The 22,854-nt window shown below is 50.5% G+C and overlaps 1 protein-coding gene across 1 annotated transcript in view; it reads right to left on the minus strand.

Moving 5' to 3' along the window:
* The window catches only part of LOC308661365 (major histocompatibility complex class I-related gene protein-like), a gene marked incomplete at its 3' end in the record, with an annotated part of 33,877 nt that overhangs the window by 5,768 nt on the left and 5,255 nt on the right, over positions 1 to 22,854 (minus strand). The window contains exons 2-4 of the mRNA XM_081316286.1: positions 14,624 to 14,896; positions 8,015 to 8,290; positions 5,993 to 6,277 (exon numbers count right to left, since the gene is read on the minus strand). Coding sequence (XP_081172412.1) covers positions 5,993 to 6,277; positions 8,015 to 8,290; positions 14,624 to 14,896 — 834 coding nt within the window. The remainder of the gene's footprint in view (positions 1 to 5,992; positions 6,278 to 8,014; positions 8,291 to 14,623; positions 14,897 to 22,854) is intronic.

The following is a 22,854-nucleotide window of genomic DNA, read 5'->3' on the forward strand; positions in this document are numbered from 1 at the left end:
GAGCCGCACTGCAGGAGATGCTCACGAGGCTTCCTTCGGCTGGGGAAGGGCCCGTTGCCTCCGAGGGGGGCCTGAGCGGGATCCTCTGAAAGGCCGTTTCCTTCCTCATCTTTGTGCAGCCTTCCACGGTCATCTTGGCCTGCGAGTCCCCCCCCCCCGGTAAGGTGGGGGCACCGGGCGGCGACAGGTACGCGCGGCTAAGGATGCGGCGCGAGCATTCGGGCTGCCAAGGATCGGCGCAGTGCAAGTGATCCAGCGCAGGAGCTGATCCCGAAGCTTCACAAAAGGCAGAAAGAAAAAAGTCCCAGAGAGAGAGAGCGCAGGGCGGGGGGAGAGCAGTTTTTTAAGAGGGAGGAAAAGCCAGGACGGCAGAGCCGTCTATGCTAGAGGTGGATGGGGGCAGGGCTGGTGCATTTTTTGTCTTGTTCTGTGCATGCGCGTGCGTGCACACATGCGTGCGCACATTTTGCGGCTCCCACTTTTGTGCGTGTGTGACAGAACTGGTTCCAAGTGGCTCTTTTGCTGTTTCAGGTTGCTGACCCCTGGACTAGATATTATTTTATTTATTTATTTATTATTGGGACTTATATGCCGCCCTATCTCCCGAAGGGCTCAGGGCGGCTAACAACAATAAAATACAACGATACAAAAGTTAAAAAGAATTAAATTAACAGCCCCAATAGAATAAATTAAAATTGAAGTTAAAAATTAAAAAAACATTTTAAAATCCCTGTCATCAGTCCACGTCAGCCTGATGTGTTTTAAGGCCGCGGCAAAAGGACCAGAGATCCGGGGCCATCTGGAGCTCAAGGGGAAGTTGGTTCCATAGGGCTGGCACTCCCACAGAGAAGGCCCTCCCCCTGGGGATTGCCAGCCGACATTGTCTAGCCAACGGCACCCTGAGGAGGCCCTCCCTGTGTGAGCGCACCGTGCGATGGGAAGTCGTTCCCGGCAGCAGATGGTCCTGCAAGTATCCCGGGCCTAAGCCATGTAGGGCTTTAAAGGTAAGTACCAGCACCTTAAATCTCACCCGGAGGACAACCGGTAACCAATTCAGCTTACGCAGGAAGGGTGTAATATGGGAGTATCGGGATGCTCCCATCACTACCTGCGCGGCCGCATTTTGCACCAGCTGAAGCCTCCGAGTGGTCTTCAAGGGCAGCCCCATGTAGAGAGCATTGCAGTAATCTATACGGGAGGTAATGAGTGCGTGAGTGACCGTACATAGGGCATCTCGGTCCAGATAGGGGCGCAACTGGCGCACCAGGCAAACCTGGGCAAATGCCCTCCTGGCCACGACTCCAATATGATCTTCAAAACTGAGTCGTGAATCCAGGAGGACGCCTAAATTGCGTGCCCTATCAACAGGAGGTAACACCTCTCCTCCCATAACCAAAGATGGAACCTCTTGGACTAAACGAGATGCCGGTACGTAAAGCCACTCAGTCTTGGCCGGGTTGAGCTGGAGCCTGTTCTTCCCCATCCAAATCTGTACCGCTTCCAGGCAACGGGACATCACGTCAAGGACATCACTGGGTTGGTTCGGGGTGGAGATGAAAAGCTGGGTATCATCAGCATATTGATGATACCTCACCCTGAAACCACGGATGATCTCACCCAGCGGCATCATATAGATGTTGAACAGGAGGGGCGAGAGTACCGACCCCTGAGGCACCCCACAACTAAGGGGCCTAGGGGCTGACCTCTGCCCCCCTGCCAACACCGTCTGCGAATGGCCCGAGAGGTAGGAGGAGAACCACCGTAAAACGGTGTCTCCCACTCCCAACCCCTCAAGATGTCGCAGCAAGATACCATGGTTGATGGTATCAAAAGCCGCTGAGAGATCTAATAGGACTAGGACAGAGGAATAACCCCTATCTTGGGCCCGCCAGAGATCATCCACCAGCGTGACCAATGCCGTCTCCGTGCTGTACCCAGGCCTGAAACCTGATTGGTACGGATCCAGATACTCAGTTTCCTCCAGGACCAAAGGGAGCTGCCATGCCACCACGCTCTCAACAACCTTCGCAAGAAAGCGAAGGTTGGAGACAGGATGAAAGTTATTTAAATAGCTGGATCCAAGGCAGGTTTCTTGAGGAGGGGCCTTACCACCGCCTCTTTCAATGTGGCAGGGAAGCACCCCTCATTCAAGGAAGCATTAATAACTGCTAGGAGCCAGCCTTGTGTAACCTCCTGAGCCGCATAAACCAGCCAGGAGGGACACGGGCCCAACAAACACGTGGTGGCACTTAATTTCCCCATGATCCTGTCCACTTCATCCGGAGTCACAGGATCAAACTCTTCCCAAATGTTCTCGGCCAAACCCATCGCTTCCCCCTCGTCAGATACTGCCCAGTCAGAGTCCAGACCAGCCCAAATCTGAGCAATTTTATCCACCAGATACTCACTAAATTCCTCGGCCCATCCCCGCAAGGGGTCCTCTCCCGTCCCTTGATTTAAAAGGGAGCGGGTCACCCTAAACAGGGCGGCCGGGTGGTTATCTGCGGATGCAATGAGGGTGGCGAAGTAAGCACGCTTCGCCACCTCCATTGCCACAAGATAAGATCTAGAAAAGGATCTTAACTGTGTTCGGTCAGACTCGGACCGACTGGATCCAAATGCTCTCTAGGCCCCTTCTCCGGCGCTTCATCTCCCGCAGGTCCACGGAAAACCAAGGAGCGAGCCAGGATCTGCTCCGGGTCAGAGGCCACAAAGGCACAACTCGGTTGAGAACCTCTGAAGCAGCCTGTTGCCAGGTGTCAACTAAGCTCTCAACCGGGCTGTGGGAAAGGGAGGTAGGAATCAATCCAAGCGCCGTCTGGAACCTATCTGGGTCCATCAGGGGCCTGGGGCGGAACCACCTGGTCGGTTCCGCCTCCCAGCAGCGGGGGGTGGCATGACGGAGGCCCAACCGCAGGAGATAATGGTCTGTCCATGAAAGGGGTTGAGATGTTGGAGTAACCCCACCCAGACCATTAAGCCACTGCCCAGAGATAAAAATAAGGTTGGGCGTGTTTCCCCCCTCGTGAATAATCTGGGTCAGGTCCATGGCCATCATGGAAGCCATGAACTCTCGGGCCACCCCCGACGCATCGCCCAGGGAAGGCAGATTAAAATCTCCCAGAACCATAAGTCTGGAAAACTCAATCGCCAACCCCGAGAGAGCATCGAGTAGCCCAGGCAGAGCCGTTGCTACGCAGGTGGGAGAGAGATACGTAAACAACAGGCCCAACTGTCCACCAAGGCCCCCACCTTAAGAGGAGGGACTCACATCCACCTATCTGAGGGGTAGTGGCCTCCCGCGGACGGAGGGCCTCCCTAATAATGACTGCCACCCCATCGCCCCTACCCTGAGCCCGAGGCTGATGCAGCACACGGAAACCTGGAGGGCATAAATCAATCAGAGGGATCCCTCCCTCCGAGCCCAACCAAGTTTCCATAATGCATGCCAGGTCTGCGTCCTCCTCATCAAATCACGGATGAGGGGAGCTTTATTCACAACAGACCTGGCATTCAAATAAATCAGCCTGAGCTCAGGTGTCTGCCCTCCCCCTTCCCCGGGAAAGCAGGTGAGAGCCAGAGGGTCGGAGCGCGCCACAGCTCGAAAATAGCGGGGGCGCAATCCCAGATTATGATATGGCCCTCTGTTCATCCATCTGCCGCCATTCCCAATCACCGTGGGGATCGCTATCCCCACCCCATCCCCCAGGCCCCAAGACTCTCCCCGGCCCCCTTATCGCCACGACCATCAGCCAACCTAGACTCAAAGAGGTCCGGCAAAATCCCCCCCCCTCATTGTCGGGCCTGACCCTCCCCCCTCCCTAACCCATTAAAATTTTTTAAAAGAAAACCCAAAAGCCTCTTTTTTGCACCATGCCACCTCTCGGGGCCCCAAGATCCGTCATTAAGGAAATGGCGGCACAGGTTGGATGGCCACATCTGAGAGAGGGGGGAATCTCTCAGGGCAAGCAACTGACTTACAGTATAAGCCATCAAAAGATAAGAGCAAAAGGAACGAGTTGGCTGGAACAAAATGCATATTAATAAATCTACAGAGCTGGACAGTGACTCCCGAAACATGGTCACCCTCTCACAGTAACCATGATCTTCCAATCTCAGGGAGAAATCACTATCCAGCTCTGGGTAGGTTGCAGAAGGAGAAAGAGTCCGATGGCTGGGCGATAGTAAAACAGTCTATTGGTGGTGGCATTCTCAGCTCCGATGATAAACAGATGTAAATAAGTCTCAGGCTCCAGACTCCAGGCCCAGTCGACAACAGCTGGGTCCCTCTGGTGCCCAATATCACCAAGCCACACCGCCAACACCTCCAAAGTCACCAAGGATGTCAATGGGTGGCAACAGGGACCGGGCCAGTCATCCATCTCCATGCCCTGAATATAATTGTGACCAAGGGGCTGTAATAAGTCTCCGGACACAGAAAATGAAGGAGGCTCACCTCACTTCTCTAGTATAGCCCCCGAGGAGCTAACCACCATCTTGGGCGCCATCCGGCACGCTCCACCTCCATCTTCAAGTGGCCCCAGATGTTCCCACCCTCCAAACAAGTCCAGGAGGGCTCCAAACGGCGCTCAATCCATCGAACGGTGGCCTCCACCACTTCAGCAATTGTTCTTCATACGTTTTAGCCTCCAGCCTCCTCATCATCTTGATTGCTCTTCTTTGCACTCTTTCTAGAGTCTTTTTTATATCGTGGCGACCAAAACTGGACACAAATTCAAAGTATTTAAAGTAGGGTCTTACCAAAGCATTATAAAGTGGCATTGCTTTGGGAGTCAGGTCTGAGGAGGGGAACTTTAAATTTAATTTTCTCTTGCACAAAACTCAGGACTCCTACTGAAGAGCTATCATGCTATTTGTGAACTGGTGCTTGCTAAAAACAACAAAAAAGAGCCTTGGTGGAGCAGTGGGCTAATGCCTCCCTAAGTAACACCAGCTGCCTGCAATTATTGCAGGTTCGCATCCCACCAGGCTCAAGGTTGACTCAGCCTTCCATCCTCCCGAGGTAGGTAAAATGAGGACCCAGATTGTTGGGGGCAATTAAGCTGACTTTGTATTAATGCCGCTTGGGGGGTGTATGAAAGCCCTAATAAGCAGGCATATACATAGAATGAAGGCTACTGCTAAGCTTGTAAGCCGCCCTGAGTCTTCGGAGAAGGGCGGGATATAAATGGAATTAAAAAAACCACAAATGAATATTTTTATCGGCATAAAATTTAAATTTGAACATGTTTTTGTATTGTGTTGACAAGCATCGATAAAAGATTTAAACTTGAATTCTGCAATTTTGGAAGTCCAGTGTAAAAAATGTTGGGGGCAATTATGAGCATATGCAGAGTTCTTAGAGGGCTTTTTTTCTTGGGTTTTATGCTGAGCCTCAGGAATTTCCATATCGTATCATAAAATAACATGCAACCTCTTTCTTAGAGCAGCAACACACAAAGACATTTCGTTCTTTACAGCAGAAAAAGTCTCTGAGGGTAAAAACTCGGATTGATGGTCCCTTTTCTGACTCCTGATGCATCAGTCCAGATACTCTGTGACTTTCCTGAAGTCAGCTGCAGTTCATCAATTTTAATTAAATTTGCCCTTAAAAAAGGGACTCAGACTCTCCTCCTGACTTTTGTACTTCAGGAATTCTAAAGAAAATAAAATTTTTTTTAGATGCTAAGTATAACTGCTGCTTTTCTGATGGAGACAAGAAACAGGGGAGGGAGAGAAGCTAAGAGAGGATCTAAGAGGATTTCATTAGGATCTGCCAGCACTTGTGATGGGATTCTGGAGTTTCCTTTACATTCCCTGAAGCCACTTCTATGGTCTGCTCCCTGCAGCTTCACCAACGCTGAACACTGGAAAAACCAATGGCTTAAAGCTCAGCTATGGTCACATCTGGACACATCTGGGGTGAGATTCCTCTCCCACAGCCCTCCAGTCTGCCAAAGAGTCCAGCCTTTCCCTCCCTGCAGCCTCTCACCCTCCAGGGCCACGTCCAGAGGCTCTGGCAGGCCGTTGTGCTCCACGTGGCACCGATAGCGGCCCCTCTCTTGGGGATCGATCTGGATGCTGAGCCAGGTGTAGAAGGTCCCATCCGCGTTGGGAGCCACGGAGCCACGGAAGGTGTCCTGCAGCCAGACCTCCCCGTCCCTCCTCCAGGAGGCATCGATCTCTCTGGGGTAGAAGCCATGCAGGCGGCAGACGTGCGTCTCCATCCCATCCTCCACCTCCTTTGTCCTGATGCTCACGGTCACCTCTGGGGGCTCTGCAGAAACGGCACCCCCAGAATTAACTCTGAGCCCCTCCAGACCCTGGAAGGTGGGTGGGAAACTTGGAGGGGCAGGAAAGTCTCCCACTACTTCCCACTCCACACCTGCAGCGTCTCCAAGGGTTTTGGAAATGCTCCAGATCTGGAAAATTTTAATTTAATTTAATTTAATAATTTGATTTCTATACCGCCCTTCTCCCGAAGGACTCAGGGCGGTGAACAGGGCAATACACAATAAAAATCAAGTACAAAAATTAAAAAACCATTAAACATCATGCCCATAAAATCAATACATATTAAGTTAAAAACTAATTTTAAAAACCCAACCCCATCCCGTCAGACCAGGCCAGCTTGTTCGAAAAAGAATGTTTTAAGATCGCGCCGGAAGGAGCGAAGGTCGGGGGCCGTCCGGAGCTCAACCGGTAAGCGGTTCCAGAGGTCTGGCGCGCCCACAGAGAACGCTCTCCCCCTGGGGGTCACCAATCGGCATTCTTTGATCGGCGGCACCCTGAGGAGGCCCTCTCTGTGGGAGCGCACTGGACGGAGGGAAGTTGACGCCGGTCGCAGGTGTTGCCGTAGGTAATCCGGACCCATGCCATGAAGGGCTTTGTAAGTCATAACTAACACCTTGAACCTCACCCGGAGAGCAACCGGTAGCCAATGCAGCTCGCGGAGCAAAGGTGTAACATGGGAGTATCGGGAAACTCCCAAGATGACTCGCGCGGCTGCATTCTGCACCAGCTGGAGTCTCCGGGTGGACCTCAAGGGCAGCCCCATGTAGAGAGCATTACAGTAGTCTAGACGAGAGGTCACGAGCGCATGAGTGACTGTGCGCAAGGCATCCCGGTCTAGATAGGGCCGCAACTGGCGCACCAGGCGAACCTGGGCAAAGGCCCCCCTAGTCACAGCTCCAATATGCTCTTCCAAAGAGAGCTGTGAGTCTAGAAGGACCCCCAAGTTGCGGGCCCTATCTACGGGGGGTAATAGCTCACCCCCCATGGCCAATGATGGAATAATCGGAATTTCCCGGGATGCCGGCACGAACAGCCACTCAGTCTTGTCAGGGTTGAGTCGAAGCCTGTTCCTCCCCATCCAGACCCGGACCGCCTCCAGGCAACGGGACATCACGTCGAGGGCATCACGGGTGGTTTGGGGTCGAAATAAAAAGCTGGGTATCATCAGCATATTGGTGATACCCAACTCCAAAACCACGAATGATCTCACCCAGCGGCTTCATATAGATGTTGAACAGGAGAGGCGAGAGAACCGATCCCTGAGGAACTCCACAAATGAGAGGTCTCAGGGTCGATCTCTGCCCCCCTGCTAACACCGACTGCGAACGTCCCAGGAGGTAAGAGGAGAAACACTGGAGAACTGTGCCTCCCACTCCTAACCCCCTGAGACGTCGCAGCAGGATACCATGGTCGATGGTATCAAAAGCCGCTGAGAGGTCTAAAAGGACTAGGACAGAGGAACAACCCCTGTCCCGAGCCCGCCAGAGATCATTCACCAGCGCGACCAATGCCATCTCCGTGCTGTACCCGGGCCTGAAACCCGATTGGTACGGGTCTAGGTAGTCAACTACAAGAACTCCTGATTTTGAGTCCTTCCCAGGGACTCAGCCTGAAAAACCTCCAGGGGGGGGAAGAGAGAGAGAGAGAGACAGACAGAGAGAGAGAGAGAGAGAGAGAGAGAGAGAGAGAGAGAGAGAGAGACAGAGAGAGAGAGGCTCACCTGTCCTCAGCAGCGCCTCCTTCCCGTAGGACAGGTACTTCTCCAGCCACTCAATGCATTCTTCCTCCAGGAAGGCCTTATATCTCTGATTATGTCCTGGAATAGCATCCAATTTCCTCTTGGTGATCTGGGCCTGGGGGTTGGAGGCCACCCAGGTGAGGGTCTCCTTGACAAAGGTGAGGAAGGTCCTCCCATCGTAAGCATACTGCCAAAATCCTGTATTGCTCCCATCAGCCTGGAGCTCACTGTTGACCGTCAACTGCCACGTGTGAAGGCCTGAAATAAGGACAAGATGATGGTTTGGGGACTCCTCAAGAGAGGCACAGACCCCCTTCCCTCCAGGGATTTTGACACAGGCACTGAGACCCCCGTTTCCTCCCTAGCAATCAAGGGAAAGAAATCCCCCATCACTCCCTGCCCTTCTCCCCTCCCTCGACCTCCCTCCGTCCATTTCCCCCCGCAGGATGGAGCCCCTGAACCTCCCCAGGAAAAGGGAAGCTGGAAAATCTAGCGGAGGATCCCGAGGGAGACTGAGAAAAGAAGGAGTCGCCGAAGAAACGGAGGGACGGAGCCTCCTCCATCTTTCCTTCTGCCGCTCCTCTGTTGGGGAGACTCTTGGGGGGGAAAGGAAGGGATCCCAGAGAAGGAACAGTTGCCTGAATCTGCGAATGCAAAGGGGGACTGAGAATCTCATGGCCTCAGAGAGAATCTGGTCGGTCTGCAAAGAAATTTGCAAAGATCCCTGTGACCATAAATCTTGGTCTGCATTCAGCAATATCACCAAATCACAGGGCTGGTTCCCACTTTAGATTAACCAGAAACAAACCATGGCTTCGTGCAATGTGGGAATGAAGCCTTGAAGGGCCACAAAGGAATATTTTCCTTAGCAACAGCAGCGAGTGGCCCAATCTGATCTGCACCCAAAAAGAGTTATTGACCTATGAAATGAAGTTTGATGTTTACCATCTCTGCAAGGCCTTGGAGAAGATGTTTCAACCTCACGTGACTAAATGCTTGGATTTAAAAGGAAACTGAATGTTTGAAAAAACCAAAAGGAAATGTTGAAATGTTTCTACTTGTGGTTGGGCTTGAGAGTGAGGAAGGACGCCAGAAACTCTCAAATCTAAGGGAAAACCACTTGTAAGTACAGCTGAACTAAACTGACCGGTCCTTTCCCTCCCTTTCCACTCCCATGAGTGACCAGGTAAGGAATCCTTTCTCTGTAGCTTCTGCTCAGCCTGAGATCTTCCCTTTGGAGGGAGAGGAAGATCCTCCTCAGCTGAGTCTGATCCTGCCCTCCAGAGGAGATTCCCTGATCTGCCCAGGGGAAAAAAAAGGTTCTGGATTTCTGCCCAAGAAGAGTCTCCTGCCATTCATAGGAAGGCACTGAAAATCTGGCTGCAGTTTTCAACAACAACAACAACAACAACAACAATAATAATAATAATAATAATGTTGGAAGGGACCTTGGAGGTCATCTAGTCCAACCCCCTGCTCAGGCAGGAAACCTTATACCATTTCAGGCAAATGGCTGTCCAGTCTCTTCTTAAAAACCTCCAGTGTTGGAGCATTCACCACTTCTGGAGGCAGATTGTTCCTTCTGAGAAAAAGTTCTGTCTTATTTCAGAAGCATCAAAAGCTAAGACAGAAACCGTCTTATTTCAGTTGAAGATGAAATTTGTGTGTGTTCATTGCACGTTTGGCACAGAATTTAATATTTGTGCAAAAAAAAGCACAGGGATCACACTGAAAAGGCAAGTTTTTATTAGTGTAAGAAAACGCTGTTAATGCATCTCTATAGGTCTACGCAGGAAACAATTCTGCCCCATCTCTGAGCCGGGATGTTCAGGGGTTCCCCGAGGCCTGAAAAATAGTTCAAGGGTTCCTCCAGGATCAAAAGGTGAAGAAAGGCTGCTTTAGGGAGGCTAGAATATATTTATATTTGTAACTGCTGTGAAGAATATCAGAAGCCACTTCGTTATGTCTTTTTTCTTTATTTTCTTCAAGTTGTTTTCTTTTCTTGTACTTTTAATTTCTTTTTGATTTCTTTCTTTTACCTGCTTTATGTTACCTTCTATTAGTTCTTACCCCTTCATGGATTACTGCCTTGTCGTGGCGAAGGGGCTTGAGTAATTCAATGAAGCTATGAGCTATGCCGTGCAGGGCCACCCAAGACGGAAAGGTCATAGCAGAGAGTTCTGACAAAACGTGATCCACTGGAGAAGGAAATGGCAACCCACTCCAGTATCTTTGCCATGAAAACCCTATGGACAGTACCAAAAGGCAATACGATATGACGCTGGAAGATAAGCCCCTCAGGTCTGAAGGCGTCCAATATGCTACTGGGGAAGAGCAGAGGGCTAGTACTAGTAGCGCCAGAAAGAATGAAGTGACTGGGCCAAAGCCGAAAGGACGCTCAGCTGTGGATGTGTCTGGTGGTGAAAGGAAAGTCCGATGCTGTAAAGATTTTTTCTCCATAGGAACCTGGAATGTAAGATCCATGAATCAAGGAAAGCTGGACGTGGTCAAACAAGAGATGACAAGACTGAACATCGACATCTTAGGTATCAGCGAACTAAAATGGACAGGAATGGGTGAATTTAATTCAGATGACCATCAGGTATACTACTGCGGGCAAGAATCCCTCAGAAGAAATGGAGTAGCCTTCATAGTCAATAAAAGAATAGGAAAAGCAATACTGGGATACAATCCTCAAAATGACAGAATGATCTCAGTTCGAATCCAAGGCAAACCATTCAATATCACAGTAGTTCAAGTCTATGCCCCAACCACCAGTGCTGAAGAGGATGAAATTGACCGGTTCTATGAAGCCCTACAGCACCTTATAGAACTAACACCAAAAAATGATGTCCTTATCATCATGGGGGATTGGAATGCTAAAGTAGGAAGCCAAAAGATAACCGGAATAACAGGCAAGTTTGGCCTTGAAGTACAAAATGAAGCAGGGCACAGGCTGATAGAATTTTGTCAAGAGAATACGATGGTCATAGCAAACACTCTTTTCCAACAACCCAAGAGACGGCTCTACACATGGACATCACCAGACGGTCAACACAGAAATCAGATTGACTATGTGCTCTGCAGCCAAAGATGGAGAAGCTCTATACAGTCAGTAAAACAAGACCAGGAGCTGACTGTGGCTCAGACCATGAGCTTCTCATTGCAAAGTTTAGGCTTAAACTGAAGAAAGTAGGGAAAAGCACTAGGTCACTTAGGTATGAATTAAATTATATCCCTGTTGAATATACAGTAGAGGTGACAAATAGATTTAAGGAATTAGATCTGATAGACAGAGTGCCTGAAGAACTATGGACAGAGGTTTGCAACATTGTAGAACAGGTAGCAACCAAAACCATCCCAAAGAAAAAGAAATGCAAGAAAGCAAAATGGCTGTCTGAGGAAGCTTTGCAAATAGCTGAGGAAAGGAGGGAAGCAAAAGGCAAGGGAGAAAAAAAAGTTACGCCCAATTGAATACATAATTCCAGAGAATAGCTAGAAGAGATAAGAATGCCTTCTTAAATGAACAATGCAAAGAAATAGAAGAAAACAATAGAATAGGGAGGACCAGAGATCTTTTTAAGAAAATTGGAGAGATGAAGGGAACGTTTCACGCAAAAATGGGCATGATAAAGGACCAAAATGGCAGGGACCTAACAGAGGCAGAAGAGATTAAGAAGAGGTGGCAACATTACACAGAAGAACTATACAAGAATGAGCTTAATGTCCCTGATAATCACAATGAGGTGGTCACTGACCTCGAGCCAGACATCCTAGAATGTGAAGTGAAGTGGGCCTTAGAAAAGCTGAGTAACAACAAAGCTAATGGAGGTGACAGTATTCCAGCTGAGCTATTCAAAATCTTAAAAGACAATGCAGTAAAAGTGCTACACTCAATTTGCCAGCAAATTTGGAAAACCCAGCAGTGGCCACAGGATTGGAAATGATCAGTTTACATTCCAATTCCAAAGAAAGGTGGTGCCAAAGAATGTTCAAACTATCGCATCATTGCACTCATTTCTCATTCTAGTAATGCTTAAAATCCTACAAGCTAGACTCTAGCAGTATGTGGATAGAGAACTACCAGAAGTACAGGCAGGATTTCGAAGAGGCAGAGGAACTAGAGATCAAATTGCCAACATATGCTGGATCATGGAGAAAGCTAGAGAGTTCCAGAAAAACATCTACTTCTGCTTCATTGACTATGCTAAAGCCTTTGATTGTGTGTATCATAACAAACTGTGGCAAGTTCTTAAAGAGATGGGCGTACCAGACCATCTTATTTGTCTCTTGAGAAACCTATATGCGGGCCAAGAAGCAACAGTGAGAACTGGACACGGAACCACTGATTGGTTCAAAATTTGGCAAGGAGTCCGGCAAGGCTGTATACTGTCGCCCTGCCTATTTAACTTATATGCAGAGCACATCATGAGAAAGGCAGGGCTAGATGAATCAAAAGTTGGAATTAAGATTGCTGGAAGAAATATCAACAACCTAAGATATGCAGATGATACCACTCTAATGGCAGAAAGTGAAGAAGAATTAAAGAGCCTTGTGTTGCAGGTGAAGGAGAGTGCAAAACTTGGGTTGAAACTTAACATTAAGAAAACCAAGATCATGGCATCCGGCCCTCTCAATTCCTGGCAAATAGATGGGGAAGAAATGGAGGTAGTAACAGATTTTATTTTCCTGGGCTCCAAGATCACTGCAGATGGGGACTGTAGCCAAGAAATTAAAAGACGCTTGCTCCTCGGGAGGAAAGCCATGGCAAATCTAGACAGCACACTAAAAAGCAGAGACATCACCCTGTCAACGAAAGTGCATATAGTCAAGGCTATGGTCTTCCCAGTTGTAATGTATGGCAGTGAAAGTTGGACCATAAGAAAGGCTGAGCGCCAAAGTATTGACGCCTTTGAACTATGGTGCTGGAGAAGACTCCTGCGAGTCCCTTGGACTGCAAGGGGATCAAACCGGTCAGTCCTAGAGAAGATCAACCCCGACTGCTCTTTAGAAGGCCAGATCCTGAAGCTAAAACTCAAATACTTTGGCCACCTAATGAGAAGGAAGGACTCACTGCAGAAGAGCCTAATGCTGGGAAAGATTGAGGGCAATAGAAGAAAGAGACAACAGAGAATGAGGTGGCTGGATAGAGTCACTGAAGCAGTAGGCGTGAGCTTAAATGGACTCCAGAAGATGGTAGAGGACAGGAAGGCCTGGAGAAACGTTGTCCATAGGGTCGCGATGGGTCGGACACGTCTTTGCAGCTAACAACTACAACAACAAAATTAGTTCTTATCTTTTGTTGGAAAGGTTCAATACAAATTATATATAAATTTTTAAAAGGCAAACAGGATATCAGAGACCATTAAAATGTATTGAAAACACAGAGGCTAATGTGATAAAGCCTTTGCGTAAATCAAGGGTGCCACCACATCTGGAATATTGGGTGCAGTTCTGGTCACCAGGCCTTAAAAGAGGACAGGAAGGATCTGGGGAAGGTCCAGAGAGGAGACCCAGGGGATGGGAGGGTTGAAGCAGCCTCCCTTTGAGGAAAGGTTGGGACATTTGGGGCTGTTTGGCCTGGAAAAGAGGCTCCCCTCCACTCTGGCCACTCTCCTTCCTCCACCAGGGGGAGCTCTCTGGGCCCAGCTCTGCTCCCCTGAGAGGCCACAAGGGGCCTGGAGGGATCTGGGGGGATCCTCGGGGATCAGGGGCAGAACAGAAATTTGCTTGCAATCTCCCCTAAATCAGGTTCCTTGAAGGTAAAACGTGCCCCAAAGATGGCAGAAGGTGGTGGGGGGGCTGCAGAAGATGGCCTCCCCCCTCCAGGGAAGCCCCAGCAAGAGGGCAGCGCAGGAGTCCAGCCTGAGGGACCAAGGATGGGAAGCCACCAGCGCTCTGAGCAACTCAGGAAGGGCCCCAAATGGGGATTTCTTTCTTTTTTTCTCCTTTTCCCCCTAAAGATTAGGAGGATCCTGGAAGTGATCCCTGCCCATTTGGCCTCCTGGCCTCTCTTTCCAGATGGAGGATGAGAAGAAGAAGCTCCTGCCATTTTGGGGGCCTCATCTCTCTAAAAAGAGGTGAAAGAGGGGGATCTAGTCAGCCCAGATGGATCTGCAGTTGATCCCTCATTTGTCTCAGGTGGAAACACAGAAAAACAGGGACCTGCTTCCCCCAAGTTCTCCTTAGGATCCACTTGCTTCTTTTCCGAGAGGGGAGAGACCTGGGATCCCCTCCCTCCCCCACAGCAGTGGGTCCACCAAGGCCAGGACCCCCCAACTTCATGGGGGGGGAGGGGAGATTTCGGTCTCTTTGAACTCAGTTTATATCCATCTCCACATCCTATCAATATCCAGAGAGATGGAGGGATAACTTTAAAAAAATGTTTTTATTAATTGCAACTGGCAGAAAACTTCAGCTATGGAGGCAATGACAAGCTTATACTGATTTTTTAAAAAGAATAAACATATTCAAAACCTTTTTAAATGTGGGGAAGCAGACTTTCCCTTTCAAGGGACCCTCCTTTCTCCCCCCTCTGGTTCTTGGGAAGGGAATTATGGGGCAGGAGGAGCCACCCGACCCATCGCTCACCTTCGCTCTGATTGTAGCCAAGCCTCAGAATCTTCAGTTCTTCTCTGAACCTCTCCTCCGCACCACGTGATATCTGGGTCACAGTGTCCCAGTACTGGGGCTCCTCCTTCAACTTCTCCATCCAGGAGACTCGAGGTTCCACCCTCTGGCTGTTGCTGTCGTAGTGAACAAAGACCTGACTGTCCATGTACCCCACAATGACAAACTGGGGCTGCCCCTGACTGGGCTCCGAGATGAAAGTGACGAGAAACTTCAGGGAGTGTGAGGAGGCACCTGGAAGGGACGCAGAGGGGCAGAGTTAGGGGGCTCCACTCAAGGTCCCTCATCCTTTGGAGGCTCCAGTCTGAGGCTCTGGGCGGAAAGAAGGAGGAGGAGGAGAGCTGGGGGGGAGGAGAAAGGGGGAGAGGATGGAAGAGGAGGCAGGAGGTGGGAGGGGGGAGCGACTGAGAGAGAAAGAAGCAGCTTTTTGGAGGGCCTGAAGGGTGGGAGGGCAGGGAAGGTGTGGTTAGAGAGGAGGGAAAGGTCAGGCCCCCCAAACTTTACCTGCCCCAAGTGCACACTCCCCCCTTCCAGCAAGGCCTTCCACAAAGCTTGGGAGGGGGCTGATCGTGGCTACCCAACTTTTCACATGATCAGTGACTCTCAACATAAAGGCCTAAATTAGTTTCTCAGCCATTTGAACTTCAATTCCCAGAATTCCCCTCACCTGGCAGAAACCCCTCGGGGCCTCTCCACCCTGGCCCCACCCCCTGTCCCCACTGAGTCTGCTTGGGAGTTCCTGCTGCCAACTGCCATATTGGGTTGGGTGGGGGGGCTCTGCTGGGGTCCTCTCTGCAGTGTATGCCTCCCAGCATACACAAAGGACAGCACAGCAGGAGGCTGATGGTGCAGATCAGCAGGGGGGTTGGACAGCTCCAGGCGATAACCGCTCACGCCTGGCGGGAAGCCCAGGTTTGAACTGATTGGATGCCATGCACCTGGGCAGGTACAAATAGACGCCAGGTTTCCCCTGTTTCCCCAGTTCGTTCTGTTCTGAATAAACTCATCGTTACCCAGCTCTGTGTCCGCCTCTCTGTGAAGCACACGACTTTACACTGGCGATGAGGATGGGATCCTGCTCCGGAAAACGCTAGCCGCGGACGAACCCCCATCGGCAGCTCAGGAACCGACGCAGGACGACCCCGACCGAGGTAATGGCACAACTGGGACAATACCCCATCTTCAACAGCAACCGCCCTGAGGAGTGGGAGGCGTTCGTAGGTCAGCTCAAGTGCTACCTACGGGCGAATGGGGTCAAGGATGACCAACAGAGAGAAGCGGCGCTACTCTGCAGCTGTGGCACGGAGACGTACCAGCTGGCGGTTGGTCTTTGCGCGCCCGACGACATTCACGCCGTCGGGTACAGCGAACTGATAACTAAACTAACGGAGCATTTTAAGCCCGAAACATCAGAGATAGTTTGGCGGTACCATTTCGAGAAACGGGACCAGCGTCCAGGCGAGACCGCGAAGCAATACATGGCTGCCCTGCAGCAAGCGGCGAGACTCTGCAACTTCGACAACCTTGAAGTCCGTCTGCGAGATCGGATCGTCTGCGGGCTAAGGGACCGGAAGCTGCGGCAGAAGATGTTTGCCAAGCAGAAGCTGACCCTTCGGGACGTCCAGGAGGAGTTCTTAGCCTGGGACGTAGCGGAGGAGTCTGACGCAAGGGAGAACGGGGCCATCCATCAGCTGTCCGGCCACGGCGACGCAGAAGGGGGAGACTTCGAGGTAGACGCCATCCACCGCCAACAGCGATCGACCACCTACTCCCGGGACCGCGTGAAGGAGCAACACCCAGCGGCAGCCGAGCAGCGGTATCAGGAGTGTGGATGTGGAACGAGCGGCCCCTGGTCTACCCAGTTTTCCGGCTGCAGCGCCCATCGCTCCCGGTCTACCCAGCAGTGCGGCAGGGGCCCCAGGTCTACCCAGCCCGGCTCACTCGGACAACACCGGTTTACCCCGTGCATCGGCTGCAGGTCAGGAACCTCCAACCGATCTACCCGTTGCGCCAGCTGCGGAGGACAGCACCCCCGGTCTACCTGCCGTTTCAAATCGGTGAAGTGCAGAGTGTGCGGGAAGACCGGCCACATCGCGGCAGTCTGTCGGAGCCGGCCGAGGGACAGTCTACACGAGGTGGAGGCGGATTTCCAGCTGGCCACAGGTACAGGGGAGCGGTTGCCGAGGCTTACGGTTAGCCACACGGCGGGACGGTCGGCTGTTTGCGAAACCGGGGGACACCCACCCCTCATTCCAAAAATCAAACTGAGGGTCAAAATTCAAGGGGTCCCCTGCGTAATGGAACTTGACTCTGGGTCAGCCGTATCCATTATCTCCGCGTGGACATTCAGCAAGATCTGCAAGCGGAGCGGCCAGCGGGTTCCCCTGAGGCCATCCAAACTGACCCTCTCAGACTTCCATAACTCTCCGATTAAAGTCAGGGGGGAGGCGGCGGTGACGGTCCACTACAAAGGGTTTAAGGGGAAGTTGAGCGTGCTGGTTGTCGAAGGGCAACGGACCAGCCTTGTGGGGCTAGGGTGGTTCAGGGCGTTGGGCATTGGGATCACCGGGATCCACCAAACGCAGAGCCACCCCTCTCTGGAGGGCATCTGAAGGGAGTTCACGGATGTCTTCGACGAATGGTTGGGGAGGTACACCGGGGCCCCGATTTCTTTTAAATTAAATCCCCTAGTCCCGCCGGTCAGGATGAAGGTGAGGAGAGTTCCCTTTGCACTCAAGCATAAATTGAGCAGGAACTGGATAAGTTAGTGGAACAGGGGGTGCTGACGCCGGTAGATGGGGCAGATTGGGAGACCCCCATAGTCACCCCGTTAAAGGCAAATGGGGACATTAGAATCTGCGCAGATTACAAAGGGACAATCAACCGGGCGTTAAGTGCGCATTCTTACCCGGTTCCCGCCGTAAGCAGCATCCTGGCATCCCTGCAAGGCGGGGCGGTATTCACAAAATTAGATCTTGCCCAGGCTTATCAGCAGCTGCCGGTAGACCCCGAGGCAGCAAGGGCCCAGACGATCATCACCCACAAAGGGGCGTTCCAGGTAAACCGACTGCAATTCGGAGTGAGCGTAGCTCTGGGGATTTTCCAGGAAGTCATGGAAAAAATGCTAAAGGGGATCCCCGGGGTTTGCCCGTATTTCGACGATGTCCTCATAGCGGCCAGCTCGGAGGACGTCCTGGCATCACGGCTAAGAGCGGTACTCGGTCGTTTTAGGGATGTGGGTCTAAGACTGAAAAGGGACAAGTGTAAAATTGGGGTCACGGAGACGGAGTTTCTGGGATTCAGGATAGACGCTCAGGGCATCCACCCGTCAGCCTCCAAGGTGAGGGCTATCAAGGAAGCCCCAATTCCAAAAAACAAAGCGGAACTGCAAGCGTTCCTTGGTCTCTTAAATTTTTATCATACATTCCTGCCGCACAAGGCAACCATCGCGGAGCCCTTGCACAGGCTCCTGGACAAACAAACACCCTGGGACTGGATTGCCACACACACAAGCGTGTTCAGGACCCTTAAGAACATGCTAGCCAGGGACGCAACGCTCACTCACTTCAGGGAGGACCAGCCCATCTGCCTAGCATGCGATGCATCCCCTTATGGGATAGGGGCGGTCCTCAGCCACCTAAGGGAGGATGGCACGCAGGCTCCCATAGCATACTATTCCCGGACCCTGTCAGCGGCAGAGAGAAACTACGCGCAGATAGATAAGGAGGCGCTGGCAGTGGTCGCGGGGGTAAAAAAGTTCCACGACTACCTGTATGGGAGGGAGTTCCTCATTTACATGGATCACAAGCCCCTGCTGGGACTATTCACCACGGAGAAGCAAACGCCACAGATCCTATCACCAAGGATGCTTCGTTGGTCCATTTTTCTGTCAGCATACTCCTGTAAGCTGATCCATAGACCAGGGAAGGAAATGGGACATGCTGACGGACTCAGCAGACTCCCCCTAAGGGAGGCTGGACCAGACCCCGCTCCTGCTAATCAGATATTAGCAATACAGGAGCTGGCTGAGTGCCCATTAGACGCTAGCGACATAGCAGCTGAAACCCCCAGGGATAAGATTCTTAGCAGAATTCAGTCCTGGGTTAGCAACGGGTGGCAAGACAAGTCACCGGGACCAGAGTTCACAGCATTTTTTACGAGGAGGCACGAGCTGTCGACGCATAAAGGCTGCCTGCTGTGGGGAAGTAGGGTCATAATCCCCACAAAACCTAGGGAGAAAGTCCTTCAGTCCCTTCACGAGGATCACCCGGGAGTGGTAAGGATGAAGGCTCTGGCTAGGAGTTACCTGTGGTGGCCTGGGTTGGATAAAGAAATAGAGGGGTTGGTAGCAGGATGTTACACATGCCAAAGGTCTCGCCCAGAGCAGGCACACGCTCCAGTCCACAAGTGGGAACAAACTCCATATAGATTATGCGGGGCCATTTCAGGGACACACCTTCTTAGTCATCGTGGATAGTCACTCCAAGTGGTTAGAGGTGGTACCTGTGTCCAACATGACATCAGCGGGCACAATACAGGCACTAAGGGGAGTGTTTGCCACACATGGGCTACCAGATGTAGTAGTATCTGATAATGGAGCGCAATTTACCTCCTCGGATTTCCAGGGGTTCCTGAGGACCTTGGGGATTAGGCATGCCACTTCAGCGCCCTTTCACCCTGCCAGTAACGGGTTGGCAGAGAGGTTCGTGCGGACTACCAAGGATGCACTCAAACGAATAGTACAAGGGGACTGGAAACAGAGACTGGCCACATTCCTCCTCCATCAACACGCAACACCCTGCACAGCCACAGGAAAGAGCCCAGCGGAGCTCAGGTGGGGCAGACGCCTCATAACTACGTTAGACAGACTCCACCCAGACAGGGTATCAGCAGACACAGAACCCACAACCCTCAAAACCAATTTCAACATAGGGGAGCAGATCTGGGCCAGAAATTACAGCACAGGCCATCCATGGGTGTCAGGTGAAGTGGTGGAACAGACAGGCCCCCTCTCCTACAGAGTAAGGGGGGAGGGGGGACTCCTGTGGAGGAGACACTTAGATCAACTAAGGAAGACAGCCCCTGAGAGGACGGGTGGAGAATCAATGGAAACAGCAAGGGAGGAGGCAGAGCAAACACAAACACACACACAGCCACAGTCACAGTCACCCAGAAGAACAGCAGGAAGGGTTTGGGGGCATCCATCTGCCTGGCAGGGAGCTGACAGGGAAAGTAGGCAAGAGCCTGAGGGCAGCAGGTCACAAAGAGCCAACACAGGAACACATGCACACACACAAATCAGACCAACACAACCAGACCAAGGAACAGGAAGCAGAACCGAAACCACTACAGAGCCAAGCCTGAGAAGATCAAACAGGACACACAGAGCCCCCAGCTACCTCAGTGATTATGTTCGCTCTTAAGCCTGGGGGGAGGAGGAATCTGGAGGGTTAAATGTAAAAATTGTAAATAAGCTGTATATAGTTAAGAAGGAAGGGAAAGAGGATCCTCCTCACTATGGGGGAAGGGGTGCAGTGTATGCCTCCCAGCATACACAAAGGACAGCACAGCAGGAGGCTGATGGTGCAGATCAGTAGGGGGGTTGGACAGCTCCAGGCGATAACCGCTCACGCGGGATAAGCCTAATGAGTTAAGCTGTTGACAGCCCTAGGCATGGTCAGCCTGGCGGGAAGCCAGGATTTAAACCCATTGGTCACCTACACTGGTGGGAAGCCCAGGTTTGAACTGACTGGATGCCATCCACCTGGGCAGGTACAAATAGACGCCAGGTTTCCCCTGTTTCCCCAGTTCGTTCTGTTCTGAATAAACTCATCGTTACCCAGCTCTGTGTCCGCCTCTCTGTGAAGCACACGACTTTACACTCTCCCCAAACTCAGCCTCTGTATGGAGGGTCCTGTCACCCCTCTGGGGAATCCAAGATAAACATACAACATTATTTCAGTTTCTATCATGCAAACTCCAAACCGAGCAGCATCAGAGTTTTTTCAGCCGTTCCTTGGATTGGAAGACAAACTAAATTCACAAAACATAAAACTATGCTAAACTTGACTAACAATGACAAAAGAAAATCATATTAAGTCACTGTTTAGTTTACATTGTTAAAATACAAACACGGAAGAGACTCTGAGGCTGCCCAATGAACAGAAAAACAACAGCTTGTAAGTGGATTAAAAGAATTAAAAGAAAATAAAATGAATAAAATGCTCCTGGGAAATAGATTAAGCTGGAAAATCTGCAAGGCCCCTTCTTGGTCTCCATTCTGAAAGCTCTTCAGGTCAGAAATTCTTCCAGGGCACCAAAGAGTTTAAAGATCATTTTCCGGATCCTTCACAGGACTTATTTGGGCAGAACCCGGGTCTGCACGGAAAAGGGCAGGACCTCCAAAGCCCCCCAGAGAAATAAATGCAGGCAGTCCTCCACTTATGAACATAATTGAGGCCACATTTTTTGCTGCTAAGAGACATTTTTTAAAGTGAGCTTTGCTCCATTTTACGATTTTTTTGCCACAGTTGTTAAGTGAATTGTTGTAGTTGTTAAATTAATAACCCTGTTGTTAAGTGAATCTGGCTTCTCCTTTGACTTTGCTTATCCGAAGGTTGCGAAACTGGACCAGTGCAACCGTCATAAATAAGAACCAGTGAGTGGCCAAGTGTGCTGCCACCACGTGGCTGTTCTTGGGAAATTACCAATATGCTAATTGGGTCTGCCAGTACCTTCCCCCTTTGTGATGTATTTCCTATCCTGCTCATGATGCTGTACTAGGATCCACCCCTTCTGGGTTGGACTTCCTCCTTCTCCTTGCTCCCTTGTGTTCCATCCTCCATTGTAACATCTGAACACAAGCCATGCGGACAGTAATCCTGTTACTGTCTTTTGACCTTAAAGCTCCGGCCAGATTCAACTGACCACACCTTCTCTGCTGTAACCACCTTCTACATGCAAATAAAGGTATTTCAGATGAACCAGGTGCTTTATGAGTTCACTGTCTGGAAAGGGCCGTTAAATGTGACTAAATTCGCTTAAACAGACCAATAAGTGTCTCAACAAGGAATTAAATTTGCAATACAACGTGCCTGCAGGGGGGTTGGACAGCTCCAGGCGATAACCACTCACGCGGGATAAGCCTAATGAGTTAAGCTGTTGACAGCCCTAGGCATGGTCAGCCTGGCGGGAAGCCAGGATTTAAACCCATTGGTCACCTACACTGGCGGGAAGCCCAGGTTTGAACTGATTGGATGCCATCTACCTGGGCAGGTACAAATAGACGCCAGGTTTCCCCTGTTTCCCCAGTTCGTTCTGTTCTGAATAAACTCATCGTTACCCAGCTCTGTGTCCACCTCTCTGTGAAGCACACGACTTTACACTCTCCCCAAACTCAGCCTCTGTATGGAGGGTCCTGTCACCCCTCTGGGGAATCCAAGATAAACATACAACATTATTTCAGTTTCTATCATGCAAACTCCAAACCGAGCAGCATCAGAGTTTTTTCAGCCGTTCCTTGGATTGGAAGACAAACTAAATTCACAAGACATAAAACTATGCTAAACTTGACTAACAATGACAAAAGAAAATCATATTAAGTCACTGTTTAGTTTACATTGTTAAAATACAAACACGGAAGAGACTCTGAGGCTGCCCAATGAACAGAAAAACAACAGCTTGTAAGTGGATTAAAAGAATTAAAAGAAAATAAAATGAATAAAATGCTCCTGGGAAATAGATTAAGCTGGAAAATCTGCAAGGCCCCTTCTTGGTCTCCATTCTGAAAGCTCTTCAGGTCAGAAATTCTTCCAGGGCACCAAAGAGTTTAAAGATCATTTTCCGGATCCTTCACGGGACTTATTTGGGCAGAACCCGGGTCTGCACGGAAAAGGGCAGGACCTCCAAAGCCCCCCAGAGAAATAAATGCAGGCAGTCCTCCACTTACGAACATAATTGAGGCCACATTTTTTGCTGCTAAGAGACATTTTTTAAAGTGAGCTTTGCTCCATTTTACGATTTTTTTGCCACAGTTGTTAAGTGAATTGTTGTAGTTGTTAAATTAATAACCCTGTTGTTAAGTGAATCTGGCTTCTCCTTTGACTTTGCTTATCCGAAGGTTGCGAAACTGGACCAGTGCAACCGTCATAAATAAGAACCAGTGAGTGGCCAAGTGTGCTGCCACCACGTGG

The sequence above is a fragment of the Vipera berus genome, assembly GCF_964194415.1.
Source record: "Vipera berus genome assembly, chromosome: 2".
Taxonomy (NCBI): domain Eukaryota; kingdom Metazoa; phylum Chordata; class Lepidosauria; order Squamata; family Viperidae; genus Vipera; species Vipera berus.